This window comes from Sphaerodactylus townsendi, linkage group LG02 (assembly GCF_021028975.2).
Source record: "Sphaerodactylus townsendi isolate TG3544 linkage group LG02, MPM_Stown_v2.3, whole genome shotgun sequence".
Taxonomy (NCBI): domain Eukaryota; kingdom Metazoa; phylum Chordata; class Lepidosauria; order Squamata; family Sphaerodactylidae; genus Sphaerodactylus; species Sphaerodactylus townsendi.
Window position 1 is genome coordinate 81,946,379 of NC_059426.1, and position 27,554 is coordinate 81,973,932.

General features: G+C 42.5%; 1 protein-coding gene across 3 annotated transcripts in view; it reads left to right on the forward strand.

The window, feature by feature from the left end:
• The window catches only part of TSPAN32 (tetraspanin 32), a 56,176-nt gene extending 28,969 nt beyond the window's left edge, over positions 1-27,207 (forward strand). The window contains exons 5-8 of one of the 3 annotated variants that reach the window (XR_007243627.1): positions 12,240-12,341; positions 18,929-19,021; positions 24,303-24,406; positions 26,278-27,207. Coding sequence is in view for 2 of the 3 variants with exons in the window: in XM_048486014.1 (XP_048341971.1) it covers positions 12,240-12,341; positions 18,929-19,021; positions 24,323-24,406; positions 26,278-26,370 (372 nt within the window). In the remaining variant the exon portion in view is untranslated. The remainder of the gene's footprint in view (positions 1-12,239; positions 12,342-18,928; positions 19,022-24,302; positions 24,407-26,277) is intronic. The other 2 variants (XM_048486014.1, XM_048486016.1) reach the window with 2 other exon arrangements.
• Positions 27,208-27,554: the final 347 nt, after the last annotated feature.

The following is a 27,554-nucleotide window of genomic DNA, read 5'->3' on the forward strand; positions in this document are numbered from 1 at the left end:
GGGGTCAGCTGGGAGCTGCCCTATAGCCAGGATCAGCGGGTTTGCTGCCTGGGGAACCAGGGTATTAACTCTGTTATGCTAACACGCCCAGCTTCAATGTTTTTGGATATATGTTAAATAAATTTGGGCTGCGGCCGACTTCTTTTCCAACAAGTATGTGTCAGTGTATTTGTTGGAATGAGTCTCCACACATCCCCATGCAAATGTACCATCCTAGCAGAACCCCATTATTATTACTATTATTTAATATCACAGCTGCCAGTTTATCTGGTTGTTGACCATTACAATTCAAGCTTCACCTAGAGACCTAGGAAGCTGTAATGTATCAGCATAGTATTCACTCAGATCCCAACAGGGCTGCTGTCTGAATCTTACAGATATGGATTATGTTGATTTGAAGATGTTTCAAGTGCTGTCCTAGTGTTTTTGTAATGGTGCCTGGGGTGCCAATTACCACTGTGATGACTTCATCTGGTTTGTGCCAGTCGCTGAGTCTTGATTTTCAAATCATGGTATTAGTGACCTTCTCATGTTCGTTTTCAATGACTCTGCTGTCACCAGGTATTTGCTGTGTCGATGATGGTCACTTTCTTGTCTTTGATCTGTGATGCCAGCACTTGGTCCATTTGGATTCGAAAGCCCCCAGGTTCTTGACCTTCTCATTTTCAGTTACTTTCTCTGGACAATGTTCCCACCAGTTTTTAGATGCCTTATGTTGTAATTCTTGCATAAATTCCAGTGAATCATCTTGGCCACTGAGTTGTGCCTCTGTTTGTACTCAGTCTGGGTGATCTTTTTGTAGCAGCTGAAGACATGATCTTCAGTTTTGTCAGTTTCTTTGCACAGTCTGCATTTTGCATCATCCGAAGATTTTTCCGTTCTGGCCTTGATCGAATTTGTTCTAATGGCTTGCTCGTGAGTGACTAAAATCAGAGATTCAGTTTTCTTTTTCAGAGTTCCAGTTGTTAATCACAGCCAGGTCTTTTCATTGTCTACATTGCCCTTGATCTTCTCCAGAAATTGGCTCGTGCTTTATTGTGCCAGCTTTCAGTCCTCATTTTAATCACATTTTTTCTATATTCTTGTTTGGTTTTCTGTATCTTCAGCAAATGTCTGTTCTTCACTTCAATCAATGCCTGTTCTTGACTTTCATTCACATTATTGGCCAATGCATGTTTCTTGTCTACTTTACTTGCAGTTTTCTTTACTGTTTTCTTTACTTGCAGTAAGCCTCTGCAACCAGATCTCCAGGGAAGGTACAGTCTATCAGTATAACTGCGTGAGTGTAAGGCATGGTGCATTGTCATAAGCTTCCAAGTTTTTCTATCCAATGCATCCAAGTCAGCCTGTGTCCTGTTGATGATTCCCGCAGTGTACCTGATGATGTATATGTTGATGGCCTTGATAGCATTCCCACCATTTAATTTAGATTTCATTTTTTATTACTCTCTGGGTGTGTTCTCTGCTGACTACATTATTATTATATTTATTATATGTATTATTATTATATGCACATAACAACACAGCACAAATGTCTGGAATTTGTCTCTGAATATCAAGTCCTTCCCAAGGACCTTGGATACCAGAGGTATTTGCGTAGAATGTGTGCAGTTCCTAGAAGTGCTGCTTTCTGCAGCATGTGGACTGATGTTCTGTCCAAGTTTAGGCTTTTCAGATGCTTTTCAAGGTTTCTTGGGATTCCTCCTAGAGCACCAACTACTATTGGGATTACTGTTGTTCTTTTTCGCCACAGTCATTCGACTTCAATTTGTAGGTCCTTGTATTTTGTGATCTTTTCCAGCTCTTTGTCCTCTACCCAGCTGTCAACTGGTACTGCAATATCTATGATCCAAACATATTTTTCCCTACCACTGTTATGTCTGGGGTGTTATGTGCCAGGTGTTTGTCTGTTTGTGTTATAAAATCTCAGAGTATTTTTGCTTCTTCATTTTCTGTGGTCTTTTATTGTTGTTGTTGTTGTTGTTGTTGTTGTTGTTATCCTGCTCTTCCTGCTGAAGAGGGCTCAGAGCAGCTAATAATATTGATAAAATGCAATTATAAAAATCATAAAATACAAAAGAAGAAGCAAGCCAAATACTTACAGGGAAAAAAAATCTTCATTCCAACTTCAAGGATTGAAATTCAAATTTCATGGAATTGCTCATGAGAAGATCTTTGACATTTCATCTGATAATTAGTTTGAGGAAATGGAAAGCTTGTTTTGATTAGCTAAGCAAGGAGCGATACTCTCCCCGATGCTTTTTAATATCTACATGCACCCCCTGGCGAGTCTAGTTCGGAGTTTTGGGCTGCGGTGTCACCAATACGCTGATGACACCCAGCTCTTGTTCACAATGGAGGGCAGCCCGACCTCCGCCCCTGATGCTCTCCAGCGTTGTCTTGAACTGCTCCAGTGGCTGGTTTGGTTGAGTGCAAAATTACCGGTGTTTTGAAGTTGAATCCACACTAGAGCCGGAGGTCCTGTGGCTGGGACGGGAGTGTCCGGTGGCCTTTGGCCTGCCTACCCTTCTTGGCGAGACGTTAAAACTAACTTCGTCCGCCAAGAGCCTGGGGGTGACTCTGGATCCATCTCTATCATTGGTGGTCCAGGTCACCCAATGGACGGCACCAGGCAGCTTTACCATCTGCGGCGAGCGCGACGAGCTGGCCCTGTATCTCTCCCGTTCTGATCTGGCCACTGTGATCCATGCCGGGGTCGCACCTCTGGAATTAGACTACTGTAACTCATCTCTACAGCGGGCTTACGCTTTGGCCATGCGGATCCAGAAACTGAAACTTCGTTACAGAATCCGGCGTAGCCAGACTCCTTTCGGGAACAACTTAGCGAGGGACGGATTACTCGGTCCTATACCAACTGCACTGGCTACCCGATCGAGTACCGGGTCATGTTTAAAGGATTTTGGTTTTGGTAACCTTCTAAAGCCATTTCGCGGCCATGCATATCTAAGGGACCGTCTCTCCCTATGCTCGCCCTTCTAAGAGCCCCTCAACACCGTTCATCAGAAGCCCGGACCTACTGGTAATCCCTGGCCCCAAAGGCGATCCGGCTGAAAGCGCCTCTACAAGGAGACCAGGGCTTTTGGCTCTGGCCTACCTGGTGGAACAAGGCTTCCAGGTGAGATCAGGGCCCTGCCCGGGATTTACAAAGTTTCCATGGGGCCTGCAATAAAAAGCATGGACCTGTTCCGCCAGGCGTTTGGCCCAGCCCGGGATGATAACTATCAACAGCAGATAAAAGAAAGCAAACATCTGGCCTCCCGTGGGTTCATAAAAGGGGGAATAGAATAGCTGAAGCCATCTCTAGTTTAATATTTTATGTATTTTATGTATTTTAATTAACTTATATATATGATGTTTTAAATTTTTATTTTGTTGGAAACCGCCCTGAGCCTTCGGGGAGGGCGGTATACAAATACAATAAATACATACATACATACATACATACATACATACATACATACATACATACATACATACATACATACAATCTAATCAATTTTTGCAATTTTTGCCATTATCTCTCATCAGAGCCAAAGTTTTTTTATTGATATAAAAACAACTTCTGTGGTAACTGTAGAGTGCTGAATATCAAAAGGCTTTAATCTGCTCACTTCAGCTCTTACATTAACTTAGAGCCATTGAGTATCCAATGACAAGGTTCTTCTTTTGGGTAGACCAAAGACTCAATTAACTGCTTTAGAACTAAGGCCCACTGAAATCCACCACTTTCAAGTAAATTCATAGGACTACGGTGCTCCTATCTCTTGATCCACGCTGTTTGTGGTTTGAGAACTGAACATCGCATTCTTCTTTCACACTTTAAAATATTAGTCCTCAATAGTTGTAGTATTCCCAGATGACCATGAAATGGCAATTCAAATGTGTTATTTGTTAAAATGGTTCTATTTGTTAAATGGTTGTTGCACAGTTCAAAGTGTCAAGGAATAAATAGAATTCACACTCAACTCTGTCGTTCAGTATCTAAATATCAGAGAGCCCCAACATATCTCTCTATCACTAGCTCAGTTTTTCTTAGTAACTGCATCATTTTAAAAAGACAAATCCATTATTATGCATTTATGAGTTGTTAAGGAGGAAACTGCCTTGAATCCAGGTAACTATGTTTGACAAAAAGAGTTGTCTAGAAAAATTCAAGGTACAAGGGGAATGTGTATGTGTGTTCATCATCTTAACTGTCTTCAGGCCCCATATTGGACCAATTCAACCACCTCTCCCATGACAATGCTGACAGAATCCTGAGAGCTGTGAAGCTTAGCACATGCCCCTTGGACCCATGCCCATCTTGGTGATAAGGGCTATTTGTCTTTGTTTTTATTCAAGGGGGCCAGTTAATTCCAATACAAATTCAAATGTTTCAGGTTGAAGCAGAGGTGGGATCCAGCAGGTTCTCACAGGTTCCCGAGAGTAGGTTACTAATTATTTGGGTGTGCCGAGAGGGGGTTACTAATTGGTGATTTTGCCTTGTGATTTTTGCCTTAGTTATGCCCCTCTTCTCAGCAGTAGCGCGCAGAACTTGAAACAGTCTAACAGGAGGTACACCGGTGTGCTTGGCAGCCTGCGCCTGCGTGCATTCGTTTCCCACCCAAGGACCGGCGCAGCGGCTGTGGCAAGGACACAGGAATGCCCTGCCCCCTGGAATGCCCGGCCACGCCCCCATCGTGCCCCACCCAGCCCCATTTGCGCTATGCCACAGTTTGAAGCCCACCACCATGAGAACCTGTTACTAAATTTTTTGGATCCCACCACTGGGTTAAAGTATTTTCTACAGGGTGGCCATTTTGGATTACTGGCATTGGTAGCTGTATTAAAAGACCCTTTCAAACTTTCCTTTAAAAATTAATGGAGTTCCTCATTGTGCTGCCTCTGTGGTCCTCTGATCAGAATTGGACCTTGGATCAGTGAAATGCCAATCTTGGAAGATGGCTTTCCACCTTTACCTGAAGCTTCTGATTTCCTTTTTAAAAATAATGTTGTGATTGCTGTGTTTCACAATGGAGATTCAGTCTCACGTTTAAACTCCCTATCTTTGGGCTGACCCTTGCATTTCTGTTGTCCAGTTGTCCTCAAGTTACAAGGCTGTCTCTTGATTGAGCATTGGAGGCCATATATCATCAGTTAATCCTTGCAAGAGCTCATAGAGTGTTCTCTGCTTTATTTTTTGGTATAATGTCTTCACTTACATTTCTTATTTTTTTTATCAGTTGAGCATCCCTTAATGTTGGCAATTTTTTATTTTGCCTAAGTGAAGTGTGTCTCTCTATTGTTTTGCTGGATAGATTCTGAGGAGTAGCTTGTTAGGTAGACTGTGTCCTTGTGGATCTGGTGTAATTGAAACATTGGCTCATATATCCTTTGACTGTGTACTTGAGGCCCTCTGAGAGATCTCTGAATTCAGTGAATGATTGTTTCTGACACTTCTTCCACATTTCCAGCTTTTTTGCTAGCAAATACAAATTTTGGTATAGTGCTGACTGGCAAAAAATAATTGGGGGGAAGGGGTTTGAGCAGCTTCAATAAGTGGGTGGAGTTAGGGGGTGGCATTAGTGTTCAAGACTTTTGGATAATAGAATTATTTGAAATAAAGTAAAGAATGTAAATAATTAATGGCTCCTGTGTACCCCAATGCCTACCAAAGGGGGAGGCTGCCCATAACATGATTTACTACTCTGACCCTTAACCTTTCCCATCAGCTTCTGTAATTCTGTTGCATTTCTGTGTTGGGTGAGAAAGAGGAGCTTTCACTTACTTCAGATACAGAGAATTCTCTGCCATCAGAAGGGGCAGCGTTTCTGCATAATCTCTGCTCTAACAGGCCTTTTCCCAGTCAGATGGCACACCCAGATCAGTGACTCATGCAGAAACATTTGGGGGAGGGGGTGTTCCTTGTAGGGCAGATAACTGAAACATTTTTTTAAAAAAGGAAGTGTGTGTCAACAGATGGCCACTCTTGTGTAAATCAGTATTACAGTTAAAAAAGCTGGCATTTGGTCAGGTCTTAAACTTAGAGCAACATCCTGCTTCCTGATCTTATCTAAGTGTGAAGAATAACATGGGAAGGGGGAGATTCCCATATCCAACGATTCCCATGAAAAGTTTTCTATTTCTAAGTTATCTGACTTGAACTGCCATCAGGTAGGTCAGATGGGAGAGGGGAATCTTGTTCACCTCCCAGAACCATCTTTGGAAGCCCATCCCCGATTGATTTACACTAGTCAAGGGCCAGTGGTTCAGTTTCCTTTAAAGTAGTCTCTGGCCATCTGAAAAGAGTTCAAACCCAGTCTGGGTCAAAGTACCAGAAGGATATTTATTCCAGGGACCCAGGTCTGGCTCTGGGGGATTAAATCAACCTGTTGGGTTGGAAAATCCAGTTCCTTCATAGCGTCACTCCAATTGCAATTCACAAAAAGCAGATCCTTTGGGAGTGCTTGCTCCCTGCCTCACACTTTGGGAGTTGCCTTCCTTGCTTGGTATTCTATTTCATGAGGTTTGCCTTGTTGTTGTTATCAACAGCATCCACTGTTGGTACTGTCTTCGCAAGTCAATCCACTGGTGCTTCTCTCATCTTTTTAGGCAGCCAATCAAAACGTCTCTTTTTTTACTAGGCTGGTATGGCTTGTTCTGTATTGTTTATTTGTCACATTTGCATCTTGTCTTTCTTGCAAGGAGTTTCCAGTGGAGCATGCATTTTAATGTACTCATGAATATTTTTCTCCCATTCAAATTCTGCCACCAGTCCTCACCACCTTCATATGACTAACTCTGGATATAAGAGCATCACAGATGCCAGAGTCTTCTTTAAGAATCCCACACAAGATCTGTCTCCCTCAACAGAGGAGGTGAAAATAGGAATGCTTTATATTTCATGCTGAAGAACAATCAAATTTACCGTGCTCAACTGACATGAGCAGTGAGCCAACTTCCAGGTCTGTTCAGTTGACCACTGAATGATTCAGACTACTCCCAAGCATATTTGCACTGGATTTTTTCAAACTGTATATGTGCCAAAACAAGGCCAATGCAAACAGATCAACATCCATTAACATTGCTAAGAATTGCTTAAATACTGAACAGGAGGATTATTTTTTGAGGGATTTACACGATTTATGACTGATTTAACTATCCATGTAGTTCCCTAATACATCACCATAGGGGTGGGGTTAGGCTTAAAAAACGTTAATTGCTGGTTTTGCATTAATATATAGTGCCCTGATAATTGGGATAGGGAGCTATTTAACAATTGCCTGACAAGTGGAGCAGTGGTGCAGTAAGGATGGAAGAGGGGGGAACTAGAAATCAAGCTGGGTAAGAAGGTGCATGGTCAAGAATCCAATGGCACTGTACTTCACTGTTAGGAAAGAATATGGTAAAGCAGCCTCCTGAACAACCACATATGTGTCAAGAAATACACTAGTGATCCACTGAAAAATCAGCTTCCTGTTTGGAATTGGTGACAGGACATGAACCAAACCACCAAAATCCTGCATGAACAAGGCCTCCTGGGGATCAGATTCGCTATGAGCATCCCTCTTCGTATGTTAATTTCAGAGGTGGGATCCAGCAGGTTCTCACAGGTTCCCGAGAGTAGGTTACTAATTATTTGTGTGTGCCGAGAGGGGGTTACTAATTGGTGATTTTGCCACATGATTTTTGCCTTAGTTACGCCCCTCCTCTCAGCAGTAGTGCACAGCACTGGAAGCAGTCTAGCAGGAGGTGTACCGGCATGCGTGGCAGCCTGCGCCTGCATGCATTCGTTTCCCACCCAAGGACCTGCGCAGCGGCTGTGTCCTTGCCACAGCCCCGCCCAGGAATGCCACGCCCCCGGAATGCCCGGCCATGCCCCTGGAATGCCACGCCCAGCCCCATTGGTGCTACGCCACAGTTTGAATCCCACCACCATGGGAACCTGTTACTAAAATTTTTGGATCCCACCACTGGTTAATTTACTTTGCATGGCTTTGGTAATTTTTTTAAATTATGAGGTAAAGCACAGGAATGTATTTCTGGGTATTTTACACTTTTCATTTATTTAATTATTTTATTTATATTCCATATAGATCCAAGAAGGGAGCTTGCTTACCTCTGCAGCAAGGCTAGTCCATTCTAATGTTTAGCATAGTATTTTTTTATCATGACATAACCCATAAGGTCCCACTAAAAGGGGCGAATAATTCACACTCAGCATCTTCTAAAACACCCCTGTCTGTGTCTTTCAAATAATCAAAATAGGTCTTTACTCACTGGTTCACTTTCTTGCAGTATTGATTACTTCATCAGCTTTTTTCTAAGCTGAAATTAATTTTGACCACCCATGGTAGCCATCAATTAGTTGAAGTTACCTCTGGTTTTGCCCTCCTGAGTTCTCTTACATGTACAGAGGACTGGGGCAGGGGAAAGGTCAGTTTTTAATTTCATACCAGACTTGGAAAGATTCAGAAACAGTACAAATCTTTCACACTGTTACTGTCTGGGGACACTAGTATCTGGGCTAAAATTTTATTTTACCATAGAGTTTTTGTGGAACGAAAGAGCATCCAGTTGAATCCAGAGGTCATTTAGGGGCACTGCCATAGTGCTAACATGCCAGGCCTTTCTTCCCCTCCCAGTTCTTCCCCTCCAGTGCCTGAGGCACTGATGGGTATCAAAGGGAACTGCCAAATATAGAAGGAGCCTAGTATCCCTAGGCATCTCACTTTCCCATGGATCCCCCTCTCCACACTATTTCTTCTTTCTCTCTTCCCACTAACCTCCATATCCTCACCTTTTTCTGCTTCATTCTCTCCTTCCCACCCACCAACTCTTATCTGCACCCCATCTATAGCTATATTTATTGTTCAGTGCTTCATTTATATCCCACTATTCAATCAGGAATTATTACACATATTTTACAGGAGAAGAGATGCATCATTTCATGAGCCCATTACTCCCATATATTAGTTTCTCACTTCTACTCCAATATCACAACTTTAACACAGTCTGTCAATACATCGTAATCCTGACCCAGAAGTCTCAAGGGAAGGGGATTATGCACAGCTGCAAATAATTAGGCCATTTCCCCTTTACAGCCCATTTCATAGGTGAGGTCATATATCCCCAGATGCAGAGGCTTAGAGCATTATCTTTACAACCCAGATACCTAAGCATCCACTTTGGGCAAAGCCAATTCCTCAAACATTGTTCAGTTACCATTTAAAGGAGGAAATAGTGTAAACCTGGAAACTGATGGAGGATTGCTTTTGTTTCCCAGCTGATTGTTTCTGGAACAGCTGTGAGCTTTTTTTAAAAAAATGTTTTGCATTGATCAGCTACATTCAGGAGTACTAAAAAAAAATCTAGGATGAAGTTGGTAATAGTTTCCAGGAAATGACAAGCACTGTTTTATGCAAAAGTTGAAATACTGACACAATCACAGCTGTCATTCTGTAGGTCAGATACCCAGTTTATTACCATAGGAAGAACTATTTCATCACCACCAAGGTGTAACAAGGACTTTTTCCCACCCCATGTCTATTCTATGTAAAACAGAATTGTATATAGTATCGTATATACTCGCGTATAAGCCGAGTTTTTCAGCCCTGTTTTAAGGCTGGAAAATGCCCCCTCGGCTTATACACGAGTCACTGCTTACCACCGGGCTCTCCAGGCCTCTGCGGAGGCTGGGGGCGTGGCCGGGAAGGCCTCCCTGCGGCTGCACAAGCCACTTGTTGCTGCCCTCCTCAGAGGGTGAACCCCGAGGCACCCTGGCTGGCTAGGCTTCCTCAAACCCGGAGAGGCAGAGGGAGCTCCTTATTTGGGCAGTGACATCAGGGGGAGTCACTGCCCAAATAAGGAGCTCTCTCTGCCTGCCCGCTGGGTTTGAGGAAGCCCAGCCAGCTGGCAGGCAGAGGGAGCCCCTTATTTGGGCAGTGACTCCCCCTGATGTCACTGCCCAAATAAGGAGCTCCTCTGCCTGCTGGCTGGTTGGGCTTTCAAACCAACCAGCAGGCAGAGGGAGCTCCTTATTTGGGCAGTGACTCCCCCTGATGTCACTGCCCAAATAAGGAGCTCCCTCTGCCTCCCAGCTTCTCACCCTCGGCTTATACACCAGTCAAGAAGTTTTCCCAGGTTTGGGCAGTAAAATTAGGTGCCTCGGCTTATACACGAGTATATACGGTAATATAAAATTCCACATTGGAAGTAGATTAATAATGTATTGTAGAAAATCCTCTGAAGATGCCAGCCACAAATGGAGGTGAAATGTCAGGAGAAAATGCTACTAGAATACAGCCATACAACCTGGAAACCACACAACACCCTAGATTAATAATGTAAATAAATTGTCTAGATTTGAGGTCCTGTGTATAATTTCCTGTCAGTAAATGAGAGCCAAATGCCTTTCAAACTGCTTAAGCAAAACTATGACATACCACCTTCCTTCTTATATAACAGCTTTTATATAAAGACATTGAGATTTTCAGTGAACATTGAGATTTTCAGTGATGTATCTTTTGTGGGCCTTCAATTACTCTGAAAAGTTGAATTAGAATATTATGCTAAGATCTGTTGTGTTCAGTTCAGTTCAGGAAATGTATACTCAAGTGCATAAATGGCCCATGTCAAATAAGTCACAAGATCAGTTGGAGAAGGCAGAACTATTACCAAGAGAGTTTCTCATTCATTGATCATTTGGTGTATGATGTGTCAGTATTTCCTAATATTATAATTGTCCCCTCATCATACTTCTGGCATAATAGCTTCATCACGATTGGGCTAGTCACAGTTCTTTTGGAACTCTCCCAGGCCCCACCCCCACCTCATAAGATGTCTGTTGTGGAGAGAGGAAGAGAATGAGTTGGTAAGTTGCTTTGAGACTCCTTACAGTTGAGAAAACAGGGCATAAATCCAAATGGTTCTTCTTCTTCAGTGAGGGGAAATCAGCCATCGAAAGGAGCAGGATCATGACCTTGCAGAAAGTTGGGGTGAGAGGGGGGTTTATAGTGAGGAGAAAAGGGACCTGGTCTAGCCACTGCTGCTGAGGATCACGGATAGGACAGGGCTAGCACTGCAAAAGCTCATAAGAAAGAGAGTAGAACTGTGACAATAATGGAGGACTGCCAAGCTAAGACACAAGTTCTGGATCTTTAAACTGCTTGAGAAAAAAGTCATTGGACCATGACAATGGGCTTTTGTATTCCTGATTGTTAAAAGATGCCATCTGGAGAAATATTATGACTGACTTTTCTATATTCAATTGTAATTAGACTTGGTTAATTTGCTAAAATTCTGTATATGTTTACATAGCAGTAAACAACACTGAAGAAGGTAGAATTCTGAGTAAACATGCAGGGGATTGCACTGTAAATTTCTCCGATACTTTGTTCTTGGAAACATTAAAAGAATTAGCAGTGTCTGTTCCATTGCAAGAATCACACACACACACACACACCCCTTTCAGGTTTGTGGCCAGAATGCTTGTTTTGGAAAATAAATATATCTGAAGGTTTCTGTGTACTCCCTTTGGGAAAAAGCTAAATCAGGGTATGAATCAACCTTTTAGACTAGCTTACTTGGTTGAATATTGGTTTTGCACTATAAGAATGCCTTATATGTTCTGAATTAAGAGTAAATATTAATTTCAGATATATCATCAGTGGAGTCAATCTAGTTGGTATCAAAGGCCTCATGGAGGTTATTTGTAACTGTGGCTTCATTAGTTGCTGACTTGATTCATTCTCAAGAGACGTGATAAGTAGGGATGTGTGTACTTGACCCTAATTCAATTACAATGATGGGTCCAGGCAATCCACATTCTGCACCAAGAAATACTGGATTCTACTAGTTGTATAATATAATACTGATTGAGCACTTATTTTCTTAATTTATTCTGGTTTTGCCGGTCATAGGAAATTACAAAGAGCTGCAGTGTTCCATCCCCTATCTTGGAAGACATTCTTCTGGCTTTTAATTGCAACTGACATTGCCCTGTATATTTTCAAGTAAATTTTTGTAGCCATAAGGGCTATAAACATAATTGCTGGTAAAACAAAAAAGAATGATCTGTTTTTTCCATAAACTGAATTTTGTACCCAGTACTCCATTACATGCCTTTCCTTTCTTTCTTTTGCACTCCTGCAGTATCATAGCATATCCACTGAAATTACCTGTGATATAAAAGAAATGGCTGGGACTGGCAAAATCTTATTGGTATGTCCTCTTTGTAGGCTGAAGATACCATGATGGATGTGTATGACCTCGTTTATGAGGATGTGAGAAACAATTCTTCTAATAACAGAAGACAGGAGCTACTTAACATCCATGAAACAGTAAGCAGTTCACATTCCAGCATCAGCAATTCCAAACAAATTTGTTTCTAGAATTTAGACATTTATTTATTACATTTATCTTCCTGCCCTTCCCCGGCCATAGCCAGGTTCGGGGTAGCTTACAACAGTTAAAAGCACTACATAAAAGATAACAATTAGGATAAAAACTTAAGTATCAAATCTGAAATACCTTCACAGGTGGTGATAAATAGAACATAATTATAACCTACTTTTAGCCTATAAAGTCCCCCTTTATCTAAGTCAGGGGTCTGCAACCCACAGCTCCGGAGCCACAAGCGGCTCTTTCAGCCTTATACTGAGGCTCCACGTGGCCTGGAGGTCAGAGGGTAGCGTGGGCATGTCCCTCCAGCCCTCCAGCCCAGCACTGTAAGGAAAGGTGAGTTGAGGGGCCGAATTGGAGGCGGCTCTGTGTGGAGCCACCTCTCTGGCTCGGTAGATCTTTGGGGCCGTGAAAAATGGGTCCAAATGGCTCTTTGGGTGGTAAAGGTTGCTGACCCCTGATCTAAGTCATCGAAGATGAATGGGGGGAGGGGGGCAGAATGAGACGTAAACAGGAAAGTTGGGGCACACCATTTAAATATAGGACAGCAGGTGCCCATTAGTAGTTAAGCTCAATGGTTAAAATACAGTTGATGATGAATTGTCGGGAGGCCAGCAAGATGATGTAACAGAAATGGATGGCCTCAACCAAATGCCCTGTGGAGCATCTCTGTCTTGCAGGCCCTGAAGAATCGAGGTCTGGTGTTAGTTGACAGAGAATCAGCATTAGAGGTTTTACTTAGAAGAATTCCTTTCACATTTCTACATTTCTACAAATAATATCTACAAATACATATTTTGAGCATGTTCCATCCAAATATAAGCACATCAAAGGCCTAATGATTTCTGTCCCAGTGAAACTGAGCTTAAACATTGACTACTAGATTTTGTTTACCTACTTCAGCTTTCTCTTGTGCAGTGGCGTAGCAGTGGCGTAGGAGGTTAAGAGCTCGTGTATCTAATCTGGAGGAACCGGGTTTGATTCCCAGCTCTGCCGCCTGAGCTGTGGAGGCTTATCTGGGGAATTCAGGTTAGCCTGTACACTCCTACACACGCCAGCTGGGTGACCTTGGGCTAGTCACAGCTTCTCCGAGCTCTCTCAGCCCCACCTACCTCACAGGGTGTTTGTTGTGAGGGGGGAAGGGCAAGGAGATTGTAAGCCCCTTTGAGTCTCCTGCAGGAGAGAAAGGGGGGATATAAATCCAAACTCTTCTTCTTCTTCTTCTTCTTCTTCTTCTTCTTCTTCTTCTTCTTCTTCTTCTTCTTCTTCTTCTTCTTCTTCTTCTTCTTCTTCTATTTAATAGGAAAGATATTTGCTGTAGTCCTAAGAACATTGCCAGACCAGGGCATTCAAGTATAGTCAACCATGGTATCCTTCTGGACTATCTGGTGGAGCTTAGAGATATGCACCCTTATTTCAGTATTTTTCAGCTTTAAAAGACACACAAAAATTGGGAAAGCTGAAGGAAGTTGAACCCTCATGCTAGCTTTTTTTGAAATTTTGAGGAGTCTTTTAAAGCTGAACTTGAAAAATTCTGCTGGCTGTCCTACCACCTCTGAAGCCTATTTGGCTCTCTTTGCCCTTAAACATTATCTCCTTTGACTGACTCTGAGGAAAATGACAGGGTTTGTGTGTCACACAATCTCTCAGGCTGATTTCCAGACTCTGAGTTCTCCCTCTCTCCCATCTGACAGGCTTCTTTCTGCTTTTATAGCAACCAGTGCACCCTATATGTGGCTGCCAGCTATACCACCACAGCCCAGCCAATCAGGCTGTGCTCCGGCTGCCACTGTGGTGCTCCTGCTCTGGCCAACTGCACTTCCACAAATCAACCCCATAAGAGCCTAATCTGTCACAGCCCCCCTTTACTTAAGACTGCTGAGCTGTGGTGTGTGTGTTCCTCCTGGTTTCACTGACAGCCAGGGGGAGGTGGAAAGGTATCTTTAAAGGGCAAATAAGACCATTCTGAAGCTTAGTGGGAGCTCTTCTGTTTTGCCAATGGTTGCACTGTATTTTGTAGAGGATTTTTGCAAGGTTGCTTGTGAAGAAAGTATATATATTCCTTTAAATTTACTTAGAGATCATTTATTTTGTATACATTTATTTTGTAAATTTACTTAGAGATCATTTATTTGTATATTTATGAGGCAACCATTTGGCTTTGCTAGGTTGTTTACAGTGCAACTATTTGGTGTCACATTTGTAAACTGTGTTTGTGTTTTGTTTAAGTAGTGTTATTCTTTAGATATCGGAATTGGCTTTTACAAGGCCACATTCTAAACCGGACAGATAGGGCTTAATTGCCTAGAATGCTCCTGCGGGGGTCACCTTCCTCACCATTTATTATTATTATTATTATTATTATTATTATTATTATTATTATTATTATTATTATTATTATTATTATTATTAAGATTTTGTAGACCGCCTCATCCCCAAAGGGCTCCAGACAGTTCACAATACAATAAAGACCAGTAAATTTAGAAGACTCGACTCTATTCAACATCCAATTGGCTAATTACTGATCATATGGTCTAGATGAGCCAATTCTATAAAACCCTTGACACCATTTTAGAGCGATTCATTCTAAAGAGATTCATTCATAAAGGATTCTTCTTAAGATTTTCTTGTTGTTCTTGCTATTCTACTGCCTCAGGCTGAATAGCCTTGTATTGTATTGGTTTCTATACTTGGAACTGTCTAGAGCTGAGAGAGATCTGTTTTGAGAGTATCTGGATAAATAACCCCGGTTTCGGTATGTTACTAGTAAGGTACCCAGCCTTGGGCAACTTTTCACATTGCTGAACTTCAAATGTTGAGTGCAACAATCTTGTTTAATTTCCCCCTCTCCAGTGAAGCCTATGAAGAATTGGAGGGGGTGGGTGGGCTCTGGGCACTGTTTTTGAAGGTAGATGCACCAAATTGGCAGCATAGCTTCAGGTGATTCAATTTACAAGAACCCTCGAGTTTAGTTTAGAGACTGAGATTGTCTCAGGAGTTCAATTTTATGGTGCCCCATTTTTCCTCCTTTTGGGGCCCATAGAATCAGACTCCCTGAAACAATCTCTATCAAACTTGGAGGTTCTTGTAAGAGAGGGAAGGGGGAAATTAAACAAGGTTATTGCACTCTCCTTTCAAGAACCCCCATCAATCATTTGTCATGCCCCTCCAATCAGCACTAGGGGTTGGTGTGAAATCTGACACAAGTATTTCAAGTTTAAGTTCTCTATTTAAAGGTGAGTTGAGGCAAAAATGTGAATCCTGTCATAAATCTTTCCAAGTGTGAATTCTCTATGCAATTGGCTAAAATGGAATGAATAGTTAGCGAGGCTGAAGAGCCTGCAAGCAGTGAAGTAAAATTATGTTGGAGTAAAGAGAGAGAGAGATTAAATAATGAAGGGGTAAAAGTCATATTGTATCAGATTCTGAACAAAACGAAGAAAAACACACAAAGAGGACAGCACAGTGTTCCATAGCAATCCTGTAGAACTCCTATTGCTAAGGAAATTATTTTTGACGTAAATAGAGGTAAGGTAAATGAGCCCAAATCTTTTGCTGTGAACCCACAGGAATCTTATTCACAGGGGAGGGTTGTAGTTTTTGAATACTGGGAGTCTCATAACTTGTAAGGTTCCTAACTATAACCCAACAATAGCTAAGTTTCAAGCATAAAACTGCAGCAGTTTTTAGAGCACTAAATTAATTTGTTCTCCTGACTTAGGAACAGAAAATGACAACCTCAGCTTGTTTACCCCAAAACAAAATAAGAACTCTGACCAGTTAGCTACAGATGGTATGATAGGTGTTCTTGGTTTGAAAACTCTTGTTTTGAGTGACAGAGTTTTGTATTTTCTTTGCAGAAAAGTTATGAAGAAAATAAGGTTGTATTTGCAGCTACAGCCATCAGTAACAGGAAGAAGGGTTCCCACTCTTCTTTAATTTTGCAAACTATGTAAAATAGTTCTTTGAGAGAGCATTTTTATAATAGAGAATAGCACTACAGTGTATTCAGTGTATTCCATCATGCTCTTACAGCATTTTTTTCATTTTATGTGATTCCATTTTCTGCACTGATACTTTTTTGCACTTTTTGAATTTTTATAACCCTAGTCCTGTTGCATTGCATTAGAGATCGCTCATGCTTTTGATTATATTGCTTTATACCATGTAATCCACCTTGACTTGCCAGTAGAAAATGGGTCTATAAATATTGTAAATAGTGATGGATTCCCCCCATATACTCATTTGCCCCCCCCCCAATAAAAATGGGCCTGGTCTAATATATCCAAATCTTGTTTTTTGCGCTCCCCTAGCAGTGACTGTGTTAAATCAGTATTCAGGAGTGGTAAAGAACAGAAAAAATAAAAGTGTTGTAGGAGGAAAGGCTAATATCCTAAGAACAATTTAAATAGAATTTGATTTACTTTTGTATAAAGAGAATTAAGCTTGCTCCCAAAGTTTCTGGCTTTTTAAAGATAGCTGCTTTTAAAAAACTTAAAAATGTCAGCAAAGGATTGGATAACTACTAAGAACGGCTTTAAAAAAAACATGCAAAACCATGAGCAAACACAAACACGAGGGAGGAGAAATTAGTATTAGATTAGGATTTTGAACCAGGAGAGCAAAAAGCTGAGCTCACTCTGCAGCATCCAAGGGAAGCCTGCACAGAGACAGCTGTATACATCCACCACTACCACACACACTTTTTACTGTTTGCTAATATCAGGGGGAGGGAACTGTACCAAAGCAAGCCTTTCTCCTCATGTCCCTCTTGTAATTGCAAATGTGGAGTTCACATCTCATTCTTTTGAGAACTGCAGTGCTCAGTATTTCTTCTTTAGTTTTTTTAATGTTTTCAGTGTCTGATATCCAGTTCACTCATTAGAAGTTATCGTGAAGGTATTACCAATTTCTTTCCATGAGGCACAGAGGATGGGAGACCCCATTCAGTGAGGATACTGAATGTACTCCTCAGTCAGGGAAGCCTGAGCATCCACCTTCTCTTTGTGAATAGACTGACTGCCTTGTCAGCCAAACAGCAGAAATACCATCCATGTTCCATGGGTGCATCAGCATGGTGCTGCCCAGGGCTTTCATTTCCTGCACACCACAGAACAGGGACTGGAGCCTGCTGCCAATGTGGAGTGTATCACTGCCAGTTGTGGTGACAGGAAAAGTCAGGCAACCCAGGTATATAGGTGGCAATTTGCTGTGCCTGATCCTGACGCCACAGGAGGATTGGCCTGATATGGTTCTGCACACAGTGGCAGGCCTGTCCATTTGCCACCAGAGCCGTTGGGAATCCCTCCAGTTCTGGTGCCCTAGACAATTGCTCTGCTGTACCCAACGGAAAGGCCAGCTCTGAGTACACTGGGTTGATAATGGAAGCAGCAGCATCAGTCATGCAGGCATGCAAATGAGCAGCAACTCACTGCCCCCCTCTTCTGAACAGTGGTGGCCATTGATGCTCTCATATCAACCTGTCCCAGTGTCTAATGAGGAAGCAGTCAACAGGGGCTTGTTCTTCTTTTTCCATGTAAAAAGGATTTATGTAGATATTTATGCCTGTTTTTCTCCTCAATGGGGAAACAATGGGGAAACAATCTTTTCCCCCTCCTCCGTTATAACCTTGTGAGGTTAAACCTGAGCGTGAGTGACTAGGTCAGGATCATCCAATGTGTTTCCAAGGCAAACTGGGGATCTTGAAAGGCAGGAGTACAGAGCAGCCCAGTGCCAAAGATGGGAGCTATGTGGATGGGATTTAATTAATAACAGCAGCTACCATTCAGCTCCTCCATCTGGGCAATGGTTGCACACCCACATGGAATGAATGGGCCCTTTCCAGAGACTGAACAAGCCAGTGGCAGCAGCAAGTGGTAGTTGCCCTAAGGGAAAGGCTGCCTACTCAGTGCAAATGAGGTGAGAGCAGAACAGTGCCAAGGGCAGGGCAGATCTGCAGGGACCCCATGGTGGAAGAAAAGTGGGTGGAATTTTTAGCCATTCCAAATACTGCACCCTTCTCTAGCAGTAATAAGAACTGAAAGAAAGAAGCAGCAATGGTGAGACACAGCAGAACAGATTGAATGTTTTCTGGGAAGAGAGAGAGGCAAGGTACAGATAGCTGACTCAAGGAAATACCAGACTCCTGCACAGCTGGAGCTGTTTTGATCATCTGATTGGAACCACTGAGGAAAGTCAACCTTTGCTCATTTTGTTTCTTTCTGGACAACTGGCTACTTGCTTCTTTCTTCTCTAATCTTTGTACACAGCACTCAAAGCCATCTTTGAGCTTTTAATGACAGCCATTCAGAAAGTTCTTCCCAAACCCAGAAGCAGGAAAAGCAGGGGGCAGCAAAACGACTCGGGAATAAAAAAATTGAACAACTAGAGGTACACTAAACCACTTCCTGCACCAAAAAAAAAATTACCTTCTGGGGGAAAGTGCCTAAATTTGGGGGGGGGGGGGAATGAGAAAGAATGAGAATGATGATGATGAGATGGGTGGTGGTTTGTTTTCTTCTTTCAGTTTCTCTGTTGTGGAAAGAAGCTACAATTTGAAGAAGAAAGAAATATTGAAAATGAGACATGCCAGTCAGAAATAACAGGGACAGCTAATGAGGTACTGTTATATTAGAAGACTTCCTTGAATTTATTTGTTAGATTTTTTAAAGTGCTCCCTGGGGCAGCATGTATCTGAGTTGGTTCACATTGGAGGACAGAGAAATGGAGAGCTGTTGTGTAATAGCCTTCAACAATACAGTTGTGTAATAGTTCTTGTAATACTTAGGAAATTTTTGTAATACACATTTATTATTGTTGTTGTTATTTTGCTGTTATGTCACAATCAGTTTACGATGACCTTGTTGCCACCATGGTGCAGTGGTTAAGAGCAGGTGGGTTCTAATCTGGAGATCTTGGTTTGATTCCTTGCTCCTTCACATGAGCAGCAGACTATTATCCAAACTCTTCTTCTTTTTCTTGTTACCCAAACTGGATGCAGAGAGGGTGAATTAGCTTGTTATGGGGTCTGTATCCCGATAAACAAAGGCTCTACAGCCCGGAAACCACACAACACCCCAAAGGCTCTATAGCCTGTGTATTTGGATGTTTTATTCCTGCACCATATTCCCAAGAGAAAGAGCAACACAGACAATCTGATTCAAACTAAATGAAATATTTATTTACCAGCACTCAGGTACATAAAAATTGTCTCTGACCTTTAAGATCACAAATACAACTACACAAGTAAAACCCAGAATAAAACCACCCTCTCTCTCCCAATAAACAGATAGACAGACAAACCCAAGAAGGGGGAGAGGATGAGGGGAAGAGACAAGGATAAAGAGGAAAAGAGGTTCTGAAGGGTGATACTACCCGATCTAAGATATGTGAGAGGCTTGAGAACTGCCATTCTCTCCCCAACCTGGACTGCAGTTTCCTGGGCCTGGCCCAGGTCCTTACAACACTGCTAGCACTGCAGGCTTGGCTCACTCTTACTTTAGGTGGCATGACTTACTGCCTGAGATGGCAAAATTACTTGAGCCATCAGTACCTATTTGGTATTACCACAGTGGCTCCTCCCCACCAACAATTACATTCTACACACAACAGATTCTTGCTAGTATGTGACATCAAGGAAGAGGGGGGAGAATCTTGTGGCATCTTGAAATTAACAAGCTGACTAGTTTTTAGGGTACCAGAAGTCTGCTTTTTATTTCTGTTTAGAACATGCATCATCTTTGACAAGCAATCAGGATAGATGGATTCCACACAGCAGATGCAGTCGTTATAAAGGAGCCCATTTTCCTTTTTCTTGTTCACATGCATGCTGTGCAACCAGCGATTGGAGCCCATGGAAATAATCCAGATCGCATTCGCGCCTTGGCACGGAAATGCTTCTTCTTTTTTTAATTTCCTGCAACACATGCATAGCTGCACATGCATACAGAAATGAACCCCTGCAGCCATGTCAATCGTCCCACAATATGATTGGCTGCACCTGCATAGCTGTGCATGTGCAACACACACAAAAAAAGAAGAAGGAAAAGAAAGGGACTTCCCTGCAATGGCAGAGCAATAATGAATGTGTTGCTGTGGATCAGTCATACTTGCTGCTATGGGGCAAAAATGTCCTTGGGGGACTCTGTACCCTGTAGGGTCCTCACAGAAACTGCCCACAATCTGCTGGGAAACCTGCACAGAATGGCAGGAATGGGGATTCTCCCTGACTGCAGATGGCAGAACTTACAGTGAACAGGTGGAAGGGAGGGAAATAAAGCATTTCCTGCCTGGCTGTTCATGAGGGAGTGGCCCTAACCAGGGATTTCGCAAAAGGATCGCTGGTTTCATGATTTTCAAAAAATCCCAGGTTGAGAAAATAAAATGGGCCAAAGTCATTTTGGTGACGAGACCTGTACGAAGTCTTCCCCCCCCCCCAAAGGTTTGTATTGCCCCCTACACCACACCCATTATATTTGCCTGTGCGGAATCCACCATAGTGGAACACCATATTCCCATGAGGGGATGGAAAATGGCATCTGCCTTCCCCTAGAAAAGTGTTTCCAAACCTGTGAAGTCTCTGAAAGTGAGCCGTTGGTCAGCCCTCCCCAATGACTGCTCCTTCCCTTCATGTCCTTCTCTTTCTCTGTTCCTTGCCAGCTTCTCACATTCCTATCTCTCGCTCCTTCTTTGTGATAATAATGTGGCTGGGGGGGAGGCAGCAGGGGAGAGGAGCTGTCTGGTAATTGGTAATTTCACAGTAGCAGCTGAAAGAAGTGGGGAAAGGTTGGAGAGTAGTTTGGAGCTATTCAGCATACTGTGGCATAACCTGAGGCTGATAGAAAGAGGTGTGCACATGTACGGGCTCTGTTGTGGTACTGTTCTTTCAGCAACCCAACCTGTTGCCCAGCCCCCTGCAGTACTTCACTACCTGCACTGAGCCCCTCTTGCTGCCAACCTTTTTACCACTATCTATCATTGGGGGTGTGCACTGTTTTTTTTCCCCCTCCTCGGCATTTTTTGTGTTTAGATTTAATATTTCTGAAATTTTTTGAAAACCTGAATCCACATAGCACCTTTTCAAAAAAGTTTTTTGAAAATTTCCAGAGTTATTAAACCAAAACTTGAAAAATGCCCGCTGCCTCCAAGCTCCACATGCTCAGCATTTTTTAGGATCCACTTTTCAGCTCCTTTATATTGCTGCCATATTTTTTTTCTGGCCAAAAATAAACTCCCCCAAAAAACCAAAATGGCATTTTCAGGTTTATTTTTGGTTCAGCTTTATCTGGATGCACGGCTTTATCTGCCATCGTTGCATAGCTTCTCCACCCAGTGCCTGAGTGCACTGTTGGCAGAGGAGGGAGAGGATAAATTCCCATTCGCTTGTGATTCACTGTGGGGGTCGATGTTTGTTGGTTTCTGATCTGGTTGAGTACAACAGAAAATGGAATGCTGGACTAGATGGATGCCAAGGTCCTAGTTTGCCTAGAACACACACACAAAAACCCTTGGGCCATCCCTAGATGGACCACCATGCAGAGTAAATTTGGATTTGCACATCACCAAGGGTTGGGAACTACTGCCCTAGAACATTTATTTTGATTTTTATGTAATTATTTATGCCTTTGCCTTTGTGGTGGCCCAAAGCAGCTTACATTATTCTACCATTCTTCACTTTATCCTCACATAAACCCTGTGAGGTACGTTAGTCTGAGAGTATTGGACTGCCCCAAAGTCACCCAGCAAGTTTCCTTGGCAATGCAGATATTCAAACCTTTACAGCCCTGGCCCCTACTTGGTGGATCAGGCTCCCAGGTGAGATTAGGGCCCTGCGGGACATACAGAGTTTCCGAAGGGCCTGCAAAACGGACCTGTTCCGCCAGACATTTGGCCAGCCGGGGCAACATCGACTTTTCACCATATAAAAAACATCTGGCCTCCCATGGGTACAAGTAAGGGGGAGGGGTGGGAGTTGAAGCCCAAGTTATAGGGTTAGTTATATGGTCCTTGTTATTGTGTTACTGATTTTAATTGTTTTTATGGCTAATGTTGGACACTGCCCTGAGCCCTTCGGGGGAGGGCGGTATATAAAACTAATAAAATAAAAATAAAAATAAAACTAGGGTCTCCCTATGCTCTGTGATTTTGCTCAGTTCACTTGCTTGACTAATCTCTTTATTGCTTGGTTACAATTTAGAATATTTGCATACTGATTTTTTTAGAGTCAGCCAAATGGATTATGTTGATCTTCAGTTAGACATTAATCAAGGTGGTCTTTTCATCCTTTACCTCTGAAAATGGTTCCTTTTGGAACAGGAGAGGAGTACTCACAACCCCTCAGGGCAGAACTAGATGTCATAAGTGATTCTAAAAGCACCAGCCATGTGTCTCTGCCTTCTTTGATGCAAAATGTGTGATGTAGCATCAGTGTATTGTGAGTTTCCTGGCTCCCACAGCAAAAGTCAATAAAATGAATCGGGAACAGGGAAATGCAACACAGTTACATGATACCACATGTTTTGAATTAGGGAGAGGGAAGGAGGAGGAGACAGGGCTGCTCTGGCAGCCACACATCAGTAACATGCTGTGCTGGCCTTCCATTGCTGCTAGATGCTAGGAGGATGCATATCTGAGATTCCATAGATTACAGGAAAGATCACCGAACATTTAACAATTAACATTGCCATCATATACAAATTAACTTTTAGCAGCTAATTTCAAGTCCAGTAGAGCCTTAGAGAAAAGCAAGATTTTTTGGGTACAAACCTTTTGACAGTTGAAGATGACCAAGAGAGCTTTGACTCAAAAACTTATACCCTGAAACTGTTGCTTGTCTGTAAGGAACTATTCGACTTGAATCTTACTGTTCCACTGCAGACCCTCACAACTATCCTCTGAAATAAACTCATAAGTTAGCAATATGGATTTTAACTAAGCTTTTCAGAGTTTCAATAGAGTTTCCAAACACCTCTTGGAAGATTTTTTAGAAAATGAAGCTTTTAAAAATGTTGTCAGGACTTTGACAATGCAACCTCTATTATTTCTCCACAAATAGACACATACACAATGCTGAATTAGAAACTGATCGTTTTGCTGGTTCTGGTGGGTTTTCCGGGCTGTATGGCCATGGTCTGGTGGATTTTGTTCCTAATGTTTCGCCTGCATCTGTAGCTGGCATCCTCAGAGGTGTATCACACTATGTCCTAAACAGTTCTAAACAGTTTCCCCTATAACCTCAGTTCATGGTGATTGCACCTGTAAGTGGTGGATAGTCATGGAAGTTAAATGGAACTCCCCATGTTCAAAGGAAATAATGAGTAACAGATGCCAGAAAAGTAGCTGGAGAGAGCTGTTGCCTTGGTGTCCCGCTTCTGAGGGCATTTCCCCACTTACCTTTGCTGCCCTTTGCTGCACGCTACTCTCAGCCCGCGGCATCTCTGACGTGCGCCCGGGCTCCCCACACAGAGTGCGGGGTCATCAAAGGCACCTTTTCAAGGAGCGCCAGGAATGCCGCACGCTGAGGGGGCACGAAAGCGGCAGCGTCGGGGCAGCTGCACTGTCACTGCCCCTGTAGTGGGGAGTGCCGGGGGACCCCGCGCTACTTGAGAAGAGTAGCGCGGGGCTTAAGGTAAGTGGGGAAAGGGCCTGAGTTTCCCAGAGGCCCCTGACTGATTACTTCTGGGAACATCAGCAGAGTGCAAATGTTCCAGGGATGAGAAACAATGGACATCTCATCCAAGTCAGGTTAACAGTGAAGCATACTAGCAGTGCAGTCCTAAAGAGAGTTACAATCTTCCCTGTCGATAGGACTGCATCGTAAAACACTGAATTTGTGAAGAGCTGGTATGATTGTACGGTTAAAAGGGAAATTTAATTTATCAAAGCTCTTTCTGTCTTTATAGCCATTTCTCTCAAATTGCAGGATTGCCTCCAAGCAATTCACAACATCTTGAAAAAACACATGAGATTTGTCTCCATAGTGATGATCATTACAACTATAATCATGGTAAGTATGCAGTGGCGTAGGGGTGCGTGATGCACCAGGTGCAAGTGCAGGTGCCGGTGCGGGGGGAAGGCGGGGGTGTTCTGGGGCATTATGGGATGGGGGTGGGGGGGCAGCAGTTCGGGGCACACGCGTGCACCAGGCGCAATTCTCCCTCGCTCTGGCCCTGTAAGTATGTATGTTCTGGTGCCATCTTGCTTTTCTAAAGCAGTTGAAACAGAGCTGCTGGTCCAATTTGATGGCTAAGAGCATAGTTCTGTAAAATTTTCAGCATTTTAATCAGTTGAAAGCAACCTTCCTAATCTGTAAAGGGACTGGGGAAAGCATAGCCATCGGATGGAAACTTAGGTGATGAAAATGTTTCCCAGCTCTTTCACATACATACATAAGCCTTTATTGGCATAATCAGAAGCAGATACATAAATAGATAATAAAAGCAGAAGGCCCCGCAAGGACCATGTCAAATACGTACTACTGGGAGCTCTCCATAATAAAATTAGTGACCTCTTCACAAAAACCAGCGTCCAGGTTATTCAACAATAGAGATAACCTAGTCAGATCAGGCAGCCCAGATTGAAAGAAAAATGGGGTATAGTTAGATCTAATTTTATCAAATCTGGTGCAGTGCAAGAGTTGGTGGGCCAGAGTTTCGACCACATTAGATTTGCAACTGCATAGCCTTGCAGATTTATCTAGGTTATTGTACCTACCCTTTAGTAAAGCAGAGGGCATAACGTTAAATTGCGCAATGGTAAGGGCTTGCACAAGCTCTTTCACTAAGATTAAGGCCTTTAAATTTTGTTGCCAACCACACTCTCATGCTTTATGCATGTAACAACAGATATCAGTTTGTGTGTTATTTATACAAGTTATTATTTTGTGATATACCTCCAATTTCCTTTGCTTTGATCATATGGAAAAGCAGCGTTAAAATAAAAGAGAGGTGATGAAGATCACAAATCATTTTTTGTCTGTAAAATGTAAACTATGGAATACAGCCCTGATTTGGATTCTGACCACATGGAAAGGAGAAATGAGTTTAACCCTCCAACCTCTTAAAGGGGAAAATATATCGTATATCCTTTTAAAACTTCTCTCTCTCTTTCCCACCTCCAACTCCTAACATTCTGAAAACAGCAGTGGGAGCCCAGTTTCAGAACTGATGGGTTAAATTCCTTCTCCCTAACCCAATTCAAACCACAACTGTGCATACAAATGTTATTTATATTTTACAGACTGATGCAGATTTTTGTCATATCTACTTGCACCCTAAAATGGATGAGCAGGTTGTTATCCTTCAAGAAATGGAACTATGTACTTATCCCAGCACATCCCATGCTAATATTGAATTGTCTGCAGTAAGCCATGACAATTTCTGCAAGACACTTTATGGGTAGAATCAAGCAGGTGTGCCTCTACAGCAGTATCTCCAGAAGAGGTTTATCAGCACCATATTGTCGTGATTACTCGAGTGCATTGTAGTGTGTTTCCACTTTCAAAGCTGACACCATACTGAGTGAGCAGTATCTGAATAGCTGGAACCTTGTACCACTTTTCTCCTGAACTGCCAGGAAGAAATTGGTGTCGTAGTTGACCAGGGTCATAAAACACATCCCTCACAACAGGACCAGATGACAGTTACATTAACATATTCTGCCTTGCCTGAAGTAACTATTATTAGACAGTGATGTTCCACATGTTTTCTAGGTAACAGGATACCACAGTAAGCATTTGCATCCCATCTTCAGCATCCAGGCACTCCTGGATTCAGCCTTCTTCATCCATATTAGTGGGTCCTACTGTGCTCAAGTACATTAATACTGACATAACCAATTATGATACTTAATTCCTTTTCACTTGCTTTTCTTCCCTAGGTGTATGGGATGATCTTAACCTCATTCCTCTGCTTTTCCATTCATTTTAACAACAGTTTGGATCGGAAGGACAAGTATGTTCTCACAGGGTGAAAGAAAACTGTCTTTTGAGCCCTGCCCCCAGAGGAAAGTTCAAGGCCACAGGAGACCAAGAGATATTGAACAGTATGTTGTGGATGTGAGCAGTCCATCACTGACCATTCAAGTTCTTATTATTCAATCTATTTTTTTTCTTTTCACACGTATGAGATTTTAAATACATCTAGCCCAACATTATACAACCAAGAAAGCTGTGGAGTCAGTAGGAAAGCCTGTACAGACTGTTGGTTGGAAAAGGACATTATGGAGAATTGTGCAGGAAAAAACCACGCTGACAGTAAATATATGAAACCCCAAAAAGTTGCCCAACCACAAGTATGATTTCTACGGTACTTGAAAGCAATGGTTGAACGCCCCTAAAATAACTAATCCAAACAGAACAACATATCCAAGCTACAAGGAAAGTCAAGAAAAAGAAAACTGCTCAGTTCAATAACCACTAAAATAAAATAAAACAAAATAAACACCAGAAAGGGAGAAATAACAGTTGGTTTTATGTGATTTTGATCAGTTTCATGGTTAGTTGCATTGAATCTGAATGACATTTTGTATACTTTCACAATATAAATAAATTAGGTATATCATATTTGCATAACAAAAAAAATAAAACCAGTAGTGACAGGACAGAGGTGTCATGGTTAAGGCTGTGCTCTTATGCAAGTTGGTTTGGAAGCAAGTTCTACTGAACTCAGTATGATTTAGGGCCAAACTAGATGTGATGGTGCCCTCATTGCCATTGGACATTGCCACTGGCATTTTAAAGTGCCATGAGAGCAATATGGTGCTTGTCCCCTTTCCCTGTACCTTTGTAAGTGTCAGAACAACCATGTGAAAGGGAAGAGCATGTGCCATTCAGCTACGGGGTGGGGGGGGAGCGCAAGGGGGGAAAGTGTCTCCGCTCATCATGCTGCAAACCCCTCATGGCATTTTAAAATCATTTTTAAATGGTGAGGGTCTTCTTGTGCAGCCATGAGGATGCTGTTGTATCTAGTTTGGCCCTTAGATATGCACAAACATGCAATAGGTCTGGCTACAAACCTTATTGTAACAAAAGGAAAAATGTAGTCATGATGCGTGCCTTTGCTTTCAATGGGACTTATAACCCAATCCAGGGTGGGGAGCAATGTATGTCCTGAAAGTGATGCGGGCCCATGCCAATGTGTTTGTCCACCCAACCA